The sequence below is a fragment of the Lepeophtheirus salmonis genome, chromosome 5 (assembly GCF_016086655.4).
Source record: "Lepeophtheirus salmonis chromosome 5, UVic_Lsal_1.4, whole genome shotgun sequence".
Lineage (NCBI taxonomy): Eukaryota > Metazoa > Arthropoda > Copepoda > Siphonostomatoida > Caligidae > Lepeophtheirus > Lepeophtheirus salmonis.
In genome coordinates, this window is record NC_052135.2 from 29,483,426 (window position 1) to 29,493,342 (window position 9,917).

At 29.8% G+C, this 9,917-nt stretch overlaps 3 protein-coding genes across 5 annotated transcripts; 2 read left to right on the forward strand and 1 right to left on the reverse strand.

Moving 5' to 3' along the window:
* The first annotated feature begins 57 nt into the window (after positions 1-57).
* LOC121119087 (replication protein A 70 kDa DNA-binding subunit-like) lies at positions 58-2,285 on the forward strand. Its single transcript, XM_040713706.2, is given in 3 exon segments — positions 58-367; positions 469-1,327; positions 1,330-2,285. Coding segments are annotated over 3 exon segments (1,914 nt in total). The 5' UTR covers positions 58-164; the 3' UTR covers positions 2,182-2,285.
* Positions 2,286-2,447: 162 nt separating this feature from the next.
* On the reverse strand, positions 2,448-4,869 carry LOC121119086 (S-methyl-5'-thioadenosine phosphorylase). Its single transcript, XM_040713705.2, has 7 exons — positions 4,382-4,869; positions 3,990-4,157; positions 3,662-3,807; positions 3,242-3,409; positions 2,816-3,183; positions 2,654-2,751; positions 2,448-2,598 (listed from the first exon to the last, which is right to left on the reverse strand). Exons 2-7 carry the CDS (start codon positions 4,002-4,004, stop codon positions 2,569-2,571), a joined length of 825 nt encoding a protein of 274 aa, XP_040569639.1. The 5' UTR covers positions 4,005-4,157; positions 4,382-4,869; the 3' UTR covers positions 2,448-2,568.
* Positions 4,870-4,916: 47 nt separating this feature from the next.
* vib (phosphatidylinositol transfer protein vib) lies at positions 4,917-7,985 on the forward strand. 3 transcript variants are annotated; one of them, XM_040713703.2, is made up of 3 exons: positions 4,937-5,039; positions 5,177-5,238; positions 6,726-7,985. In XM_040713703.2, the coding sequence occupies exon 3, from the start codon at positions 6,743-6,745 to the stop codon at positions 7,553-7,555; it is 813 nt and encodes a 270-aa protein (XP_040569637.1). In that variant the 5' UTR covers positions 4,937-5,039; positions 5,177-5,238; positions 6,726-6,742; the 3' UTR covers positions 7,556-7,985. The 3 variants fall into 3 exon arrangements, with proteins under 3 accessions (XP_040569638.1, XP_040569636.1, XP_040569637.1); XM_040713704.2 differs by lacking the exon at positions 5,177-5,238 and having other exon boundaries at positions 4,917-5,039; XM_040713702.2 differs by lacking the exon at positions 5,177-5,238 and having other exon boundaries at positions 4,919-5,003.
* Positions 7,986-9,917: the final 1,932 nt, after the last annotated feature.

Here is a 9,917-nt window from a genome sequence, read left to right on the forward strand (position 1 = left end):
TCTCGATATATCGTTCTTCGTCAGCCCACCACTAATCTATTGAACTCGCTTATTTAAAGAGATCTACGCAATTTAAAAGCCAAAGGAGTGAATTGATGACCTAATACTAATACCTAATAAGCAAGGAATGAATATATTATAAACATTGGCATCATTTGTGAATAATGAGTCAATCAGAATCCTCATTGACTCCTGGAGTTGTTTCTAAAATCTTAAAAGATGGCGATGGTGATGGGATATTAAGTTCTGAAGAAGTTTATGTACAAGTTCTTGGAACAAAAGTGATCAGTTCGGAGGAAAAGAAGTATCGCCTTTGCATATCCGATGGAGTACATCGCACAAGTACCGTACTTTTTCGGCCACAAAGGTTTAAAAAAATAATATTTTAATGTATCTTATCCTAAACATGTTTAACAAATATTGATTCATTTATATAAACAACGTTTTACTAAAGTTTCACTTTTTCAGTCTTACTCTAACGAATCCACCTCAAAATAATTCGATAATTAATATTGGTAACAAGCGTAGCTATGTGGAAATTATTAGAGGAAGAACTGCTTGGTTCATCAATTCGTTTAAAGTTATTTCTTCTCCCAGTGAACAAATTGGTAGTCCCATCAACTTCTCACAATCTATTGCAACTCCAGAGGCATCTTGTGATACTGAAAGAAAAGTTTCTATTCCTAATACCCCTGTTAAAAGACCTCTAACAGATAAAGATGATGGTAAATTAGCTAAAAGGAAATTGAATTTTAATTCAGCTTCATCCCTTTCAACTCATGAAATCAGAAATCTGAATCCTTTTACAAATAAGTACAAAATCGTTTGTCGTGTGACATCTAAAGGAACCCTGAGAAAATGGAGTAATTCTAGAGGTGAAGGTGTTGTTTTTAATGTAACACTTCAAGATGTATCTGGAGAAATATTAGCAACTGGATTTAATGAGACTGCAAAGAAGCTCTTTCCAATATTAGTCGAAGGAAAAGCCTTTTGTATATCTGGAGCCCAAATTAAAGCTGTAAAGGATCGTCGCTACAATTCTACGGGCCATAATTATGAAATGGGATTGACAGAGCACACTGTTGTTGTACCTGTGGATGATTCGTCCTCTGATTCTTTAAAGATACCAAAATTACAAATAGATATTACCAAATTATCAGATATTGCAGATAAAGTATCAAATGACGTAGTGAATGTTGTTGGAATTGTCGTATCCTTTGGTAGTATTCAAGAAATTTCAGTTAGTCAAGGAGCTAGAACTGTGCTCAAACGAGACATGACATTGAGGGACAATTCTGGTGAATGCAATGGGGGGGTCGACTGTTAATGTAACGTTATGGGATGCAAAGACCAATATCGACGACGGCAAAATTGAAGTTGAAAAAAAGTATTATTGCTTTACGAAATGCCAAAGTAAGTGATTGGAAAGGAAAGAGTTTAAGTGCAGGATCTGGTTCTACACTTATATTTGATCCAGACCTACCTCAAGCTAAATTGTTATACCAATGGTGGAATTCTTCACAACAAAGCGTTTCTAATAATACTTTTAACTCTCTCTCTCAAGATTCGAATAAATCAAGTGGCTCAACCGATAAATATTTTTGCCTGTCTGAAATTGTAGACGAGTTCAAAAATAATGTAGATGATGGAAAAGTTGGCTACTACGTTCTAAGTGCTGTCTATATAACCGAAATCAAAAGAGATAAATTAATGTTCAAAGCTTGTGAAACATGCCATAAAAAAGTATCAGAGACGACAAAAAACAATACTAATGGAGACCAAGAAATCTCTGAAAAAGTTTACATATGTAGATCATGCAATACTCATTCAAATCATTTTATCTGGCGATACATTTTAAATGTTGGATTAGCTGACTTCAGTGGTCACAATTGGGCAACAGTATTTGACCTTGTTGCATTTAAAATGTTTGGAGGTATGCATGCGACTGATCTTAATAACATTATGGAAAACAACTTCAATGAGTTTAATCAACATATACATTCTTGTCAATATAATCGATGGTGGCTCAAAATCAAGGCCAAAGTCGAGACATGGCAGAAAGCAACACGACTTAAACTCATAGTTATTGACTGTGAAAAAGTGAATAACAAATCGGAAAATGAAAGACTTCAAAGTGAAACAGAAACTTTGGAGTGTAAATACTTGTCGCTTTCATTGTGATACTTTGACTTGTTACTAACTTTTACAATTAATGGATAAAATATGTTTCGTTAATATATGTTGCTACTTAAAGAATTTTATATATAAAAAAACTTTCTGGTGTACGTTTGCATGGTTTTTAACTTATAAAGTAATGATGCTTATTAAAAAATGCCATTTCATAATTACATTTAAGTCATTTCAATTAAAAATATAAATAATGCTACATTATCTAGTTGGAATCGAAGTAATTCATTGATTTGTGGTAGTAAATTACCTTTAAATGATTCATTTTGAAAATTTTATATGTATTTATATTGAAAATAGCTCATAATATTTCCTATAATGAAGTAATTTTAAAATTGGATTTTGTACAATTTATGTCTATGTACTCGTACGACTCCCAATTTACCGAATGATGCTATTTTTGACCATTTCCTAAGGTTTAAAAAAATCAAAATTTATTTTAAATGAATGCCAGAAACAACATTACCTTATTCATTTGGATAGTTTCAGACCATTCTTCCTTAGCTAAAGCTAAAATGCACTTTTGAAATAAGACTTTAACATTGACGGAGTTGTTAGCCATAACTATGAACAAAATATTTAATATTGGTAATTCGATATTTTTTTTTAAAAACTGTTTTACAATTACCTTTAAGAACAGCTGGTACATTGACAGTCTCTTCTGACTCTCTCCAGCAATCATAGTCCGTCACCATAGCAACAGAAACATAGGACATACCCGCTTCCTTTGCCAGAACAACCTCTGGAACTGTTGTCATATTGATGACATCAGCATTCCACGATTTAAACAATAATGATTCAGCTCTAGAAGAAAATCTTGGACCTTCTATTGTAACAATAGTTCCTTTAGGGTGAATTTTAAGACCCATTTTTACCCCAACATCATATACAACCTTACAACTCTTCTCACAAAAACTGGGACACATGGGAATAAAGGCACAAGAATGATCATCAGGGTTGGATAAATCATAAAAGGTCTGCTTCCTCTTTGAGGTCCTGAAATATTTCATCTTTTGAATATGGTAATTCACACTTAATGATAAAATACAAATACCTATCAATAAATGAATCTAATATAACAAAATCTCCAGGCTTTTTCTCCTCCTTCAGAGATCCGCATGCTGTTGCTGCAAGGATATGAGTTACGCCAGCTTGTCTTAAAGCATCAATATTTGCCTTATAGTTAATTTCAGTCGGATTGAATCGTTTGTCATGGGAATGTCTAGGAAATAATTTTAAGTTAATGTCTGATCTAAACAAACATTTTCATAGTAAGGAAAAATATTAGTACAACAAAATTATAGTTACTTCCTTTAATACCTCCAATTAATTAACAATCCAAAATAATGGAATTGCATATTATCATATTATATGTATCAAACGATTTCTACAAAATAGTTACCAAAAGTTAGCCGGTTATTTAAAAATATTACAGTCTTTACTATCGTTTTTCAAAAAAGATAAAGATAACAACCTAGATAAAAAGACTACGTCAATTCCGTCTATCTTTCCGGATACTAATTTATCAGAGGGAGCTCCATAAGGTGTGGTATAAGATTCTTCCTTTTCATGCTTAAATTCATCCCATGAATAAAATCCACTTCCACCAATGATACCAATCTGAAAATTCAAAGAATTAATAAAATACGGAAATCCTACATTTACGTTCATAAAGTAGGTAATATAAAAATAATTCCCTAAAAATTAATGACAGCAAATATCGTATCCATTACTCAATGAGTAGCCGTTCTTTTGTTTGCCAAATATTTTCATTGAATTAAGTATTAATATTATAGACTCACTTTGATCCCCACCATGTCTCCAGCCTGATTCCAGATTTACAACTAATATTAACATCTTGCAGTACAAACTAAATGTGTGTGTTGTTGAAGAAGGAATTTATTATAGAAGAAAATATTTCAGGTTTGTTATGCTTTTAACCCATAGTAACAGATTCAAAGGTTCCATATCTGATGTCAATATTAAGGAAAGGCAATATGAATTCAGAATTTATTAGTTTGATACACTTTAGTTATTAAATTATATTAAAATATATTGTTAACTGACGTGAAATTTGAAGGATATATTTTGTGGACTATGATTAGTTTATTGAAGGAAATAATATACATATGTTTGAACTTTATAAATAAAAAGTACGCCCATGTGGATTATAAATATTAGTTAATATATTTACCTAAATGGTTTGCATCTTTTTTTAAATGTACTATTTGGATTTGAATACATTTGTAAATTCATTAAAACTTTCAATTTCCATCACAAACTATAAACATATTATCATTTAAAAAATAATTTTTATAATTAATATGCATATATATTTAGAAATGTATTCAAATGAATGAACACGACAAAATAAGGATTATTTCCCAGAGTAATTTTTATAGTATTGGAAAGAAGAAACAATTTTCCAAGGATCATCACTCGTAGAGTCATAAGTCATAGGCATTAAGTTCCAACTCACAACTTTTACTAGTGTGTTTAAGCTAAACATGAAATTGCAAATAGTACTGCAATTGTATACAGTAGAATCATTTGGATGTACGTAGAACCTAGCCATAAGAATCTGGTTCCCTTGAGGAAGGAAGAGAGAGAGTTAATATCGGGAGAGATAGCGAGCAGCGGTAGTGGTGGTTAGTAGGAAAGGATTGATCAATTTGTTTTACTAGCTCTCTCTCTCTCTCTACCTCTTTCTCCCTTCCTCTTCCCTTCTCTTATTTGATTCTAGTAGTACAGCTAGTAGTATTATTTCTTAATGCTGAATACAGTAATAGTTCGCTCCTGTCTCTCCTTCTTTTTCGGTACTGACATATTATTATTATAGAATTGCCGACCAAGTGAGTTTTGAGCTGATATTATTATAGTCAGTAAAGTAGAAAAGAGAAGAAAGAAGCCTCTTGTCTAATTTTTAATATATTATTAAAGTCTATCTATTTTTCTTCCTTTTCTTCTTTTGAATCACCCCCGTCATCAGGACCTTCACGTGATTACCACCTTCCATCCAATTTTAGTTCAACTCAGCTTTTGTTTTCATTGGTGAGAACCTTTACTCTTTAAAGGGAGAGAGAGAGAGAGAGAGAGATTTGAGACCAGTGGGTACTAGAGGCTGGAAAAGGATTCAGTCTCCTCATTCCTTGTAGTTTGTAGAGGAGGAGTGCAGGGCTTGTCATTATCATTTTGGGGCCTCCATGATGGAGAAGAGGGATTATCATCTCACTATTTATCATGCACTTTTCATGATGAGTTGGTGTTTTTAAGTCACTTGATGACTCACTTTTGAAGAATGTTTCCCCTAGCTAACTGGTATAGGAAACTCACATAGTTAATAAAATAAGAATAATTAAATTATACAGGATATAAAAAGGAAAGAAATGGGAGTTTTATAGGGGTTGTTCACGAGTAGTCTCGTACTTTCATTAACAATTTAATTCTAACAAATAAATAGATACGTTGTTATCTAAGTAGTATTATGTATTATGTTGATCAAAATTTGGTATGATATCTTCAACTACGTACTTCGATATGCTCCCTTTTAAATACATGTCAATCACATATTATATTAAAAATATATCTAAAGTATTTTTGCTAATATCTCTAATAAGGATATTACAGTCAAATTCTAATAGGAAATAATCACCAATGCTATGTCAAAACTGAAGCACCTACAATTTAACTATTGTGTGTTCTAATGACTGCTATTAATTAACATAATTTTTTGATAGTCAAAGTTAGAAATCGTTGTTTAGTAATTATTGTGTATATATCATCACTATGATTCATAAATCATACGTACATTATCCTGTATTTGTTTATGAGCACACATTTTAATTCAATTTTTTCAATTTACATATTAATTATAGTTTGATTCATATAATTAATATTATTATTCAACAGTCAATATAGTTTTTTTAATAATAATATTTTATTTCTCTTATTTAATTTCTAATGTCTGAAAACTACAACATATCAAATTTCTTTATGTATAAGTGCGTTTTTGTTCAATAATTAATCAATTGTATAAAAAGTTCAAAAAAATGTGTTTTTACGAACAAAAAAATTTAATAGTGCTATTTTTCTACTAATTGTTTTTCTTTTAAGCCTTATTATGAAGTTTCAAAAAAGAAAAAAAATTGAATATCTTTTTATTTAGAGCATTTAAGTTTTTTTTAGGACAAATTATTGAGTATACAATTTCTATGTGCAATATGTGTTCAAAACCTTACAAATGTGTAGTCGATAATTATTTATGACACAATTGTCTATTATTCATCGGAGTTGTTTGTTCTTAAGTATATTAACACAGTAGAGTTACAATTGATTGAATATGTCCATGAGTAAGGATATATCATCCTCAGAATGACATATATATTTAAATAGACAATAGCTTGATTATAAATAATACCACACTTATTTGAGAATAAAATATAAATTATAATAATAAATAGATAGAATAAATATAAATATATAAGACTACTAACTTACTTTAAAGCAAAGTCTATATTAACTATCATCTTATTTTTCAGCCATAACTCAATTTGAGATGTTGATAAAGGAGTTTAGAGTCACTTTGCCCATGACTGTGGATGAGTATCAAGTCGCTCAATTGTATTCTGTTGCAGAGGCAAGTAAGAATGAAACAGGAGGGGGAGAAGGAGTCGAGGTGATCAAGAATGAACCTTATGATAATGTACCACTACTTGGGGGGAAGTTTACAAAAGGACAATATACCTATAAAATATATCATATGGCAAGCAAAGTTCCATCCATTATAAGATATATTGTTCCCAAAGGAGCTTTAGAAATTCATGAAGAGGCCTGGAATGCGTATCCCTATTGTAAAACAGTTCTTACGAATCCGGGATATATGGAGGATAAGTTCTATATAAAAGTGGAAACATATCATATAGCTGATAGAGGAGATTCAGAAAACGTACATGAGCTAGAAGCTGATAAGCTTAAAATGAGGGAGGTTGTAAAAATTGACATTGCTAATGACGATGTGTCTCGAGGAGATTACAAAGAAGACGAGGATCCTGTCAAATACAAGTCTCAAAAAACAGGAAGAGGTCCTCTCAGTGATCCTCAATGGATTAAATCTGTCGAACCAGTTATGACAGCTTATAAGTTAGTTACTGTTCAATTCAAATGGTTTGGGATTCAAGGGAAAGTGGAAAATTTTATTCAACAAACAGAGCGGCGTTTGTTTCTTAATTTCCATCGACAAGTATTTTGCTGGACTGACAAGTGGCATGGACTCACCATGGAAGATATCCGTGCTATTGAGGATAAAACTAAAGAAGAGTTAGAAGAGCAACGCAAGCATGGAGAAGTTCGAGGAACAAAACCTATCTAAATACACACATATACATGGGATTATTTCTTGTGGTACTTCATAATATAAATTATTTTTAAAAAAAAGAACAAAGATCATGTACGTATTATTAATTATTATAGTTATGTCTTCATTAATTAATATCATTATTATTTTTCTCCAATTTAATTTTTATAATTTTTAGTCAATATCTCTATGTTTTTAACCAATTATTTCATTCAAAATTGTTTCAATACTATATAATTACAATTATTTATCTATATATATTTATTTAAAAAAAAATGTACCTAAGATTTTGCTATTCTTGTTTAAATAATCAGTATCTATCCTATATATACGAGACTATTTGTATTTTTTTGCTTTTCCCAATTTTTTATTTATTTATCGAATCTATGGAGCCACCTATCTTAGAATTTATTTTAAAAGAAATATTAAAGTATTATAAAATATACATACATTTAGTCATTCATTTACATTCGAATTATATTCTTTGTATAATTTTTTTTTGTAATAATACTTCATTTAACTCATAAATTTAAATGTAAATTATATGTTTTTTTCATTTTAAAAGTTGCCATCAAAAAATCATCAATTATTATGTTCTATTGAGTTAAATTAATTATTTATTCTTTCCAAAAAAAAAAAAAAAAAAAAAAAAAAAAAAAAAAAAAAAAAGTTAGTAACATGGACCAAAGAGGAATATGCTAAGTTTTTCTTCTTTAATTATACACTGTATGCACTTACTAAATATGTTATTGCAATGCGTTATGTTATTTTTTATGTATAAGTCTTGATATACATAATTCCTTCATGATTAGTTTGGCCATCAGTATGAAAAGGGACGGTTTGAATGATGTAACTCCTTTTTCTTTGCTTAGATAAATATATTTTTGTTATATTTTTAGACAGATGAATAATTTTTCCCGAAAAAGAATATCTGAATTAATTATGAGACTTTTTCAGATGTTGATAACTGACACATACATAGTATTATTACAATAATATTATATAAAACTGTTATTAATACATAATATTTAAATGCTCTATAATATTCGTATTACTTGAATGAATTCATAAATTATATAAGTAAATAATATGTAGTATTATATCATTAATATACAACACTTTTATGAGTCGCCTTCAATTGGCTATAATAGATTGATAGTTTTATTATATATTAATTAAAAGCTTTGTTACAATAAATTAATGTCTAATATTTTTTATCTTTATCATTTTCTTGGACAGTTGCAACATTTTTATTTTTCGCTTAAATTTCAGGGAGCTGGTTTGACTCAGGCACACCCAAATCTAACACAACATAACAGTCTCATATATATGTCTGCTATTGTTTTACTATATTTCGAGATTATATCATACTTTCTTTAGTTTTTCCACAAATTACATTTGAACATGACTTGACAAATATTAAACCTGTCTTGTTAGTCACTGACGTTTGCTAAACTGTAAAAAAAAGTTAGTTAGAAAATAAGAAAATGAGACTAAATATTATTTTTTGAGGAATAAATAACTAGACTTTTTAAGTTGTCAATTTATTATTAACTTTAAATATATTAATGACTCCTTAGTCATTGCAAGAATTGAGTAGCTTGTAATGAAAAAAAGAGACCAAGGAGAAGGCGAGAGCGAGACAAATGATACACCTGAATTAAGACTACCATTGGCTGCCTGTTGAATTACTCCTATAAAGAGGAGAATCTTCTACATTTCAAATAGCATTAGTGGAGGGAGATATAATTATATTTAAATATATATATGTATATTTTACTATGCATTTTGAAAAAAAATATACCAAAGATACACAATAACATCTTTCAGATAGAGAAGTTGACATGAAGACCACTGATTAAATAATGAAAAAAAAAAAACCAAAAAAAAAAAAACTCACGAAACAACAGTTTTTCCTTTTCTAATTATTAAAGGTAGTTTTTTTTCAAGGTATATAGAATCAAAAGTATGATCTTCAGAAGAATTTTTGATTTGTTGTTGAGAGGAGAAGTTGACGTGTGACGTAGTTGGATCATAGAATCCTATATATTTTACAAAAAATAACATGACATAAATTTAAAAAGAATTGGATATCCACACGTTTTCCTCTTCGAAAAATCTTTCAGAATTTCTCACTCGTAAAATGGATACTTGTAAAAGAAATGCTATGAGCCTATGCCTATGACTTGTGCTGTGGCTACCTGCTTTTCCTCTCACATTGATTCAGATCAGGAATATTCTTACCATCAATTTCCTAAAAATGACAATATCTGTTGCAAATGGATTCAAGACTGCCATAGGTAGGATTCATTTAATGTTACAAACACCAGAATTTGTTCGCGACATTTTGAGAACGAGGTGTTTGAAAGAAATCAAA

Excerpts from the sequence above, each read along its gene's own strand:
- vib (XM_040713702.2), top strand. The coding sequence starts at position 4,958 with ATGCTGAATACAGTAATAGTTCGCTCCTGTCTCTCCTTCTTTTTCG. Across the intron at positions 5,004-6,725 it reads CTGTCTCTCCTTCTTTTTCG|CCATAACTCAATTTGAGATG; the intron begins GTACTGACATAT and ends CTTATTTTTCAG.
- LOC121119086 (XM_040713705.2), bottom strand. Across the intron at positions 3,184-3,241 it reads TTAGATTCATTTATTGATAG|GACCTCAAAGAGGAAGCAGA; the intron begins GTATTTGTATTT and ends GAAATATTTCAG. Across the intron at positions 2,599-2,653 it reads AAACTATCCAAATGAATAAG|GAAATGGTCAAAAATAGCAT; the intron begins GTAATGTTGTTT and ends TTTAAACCTTAG.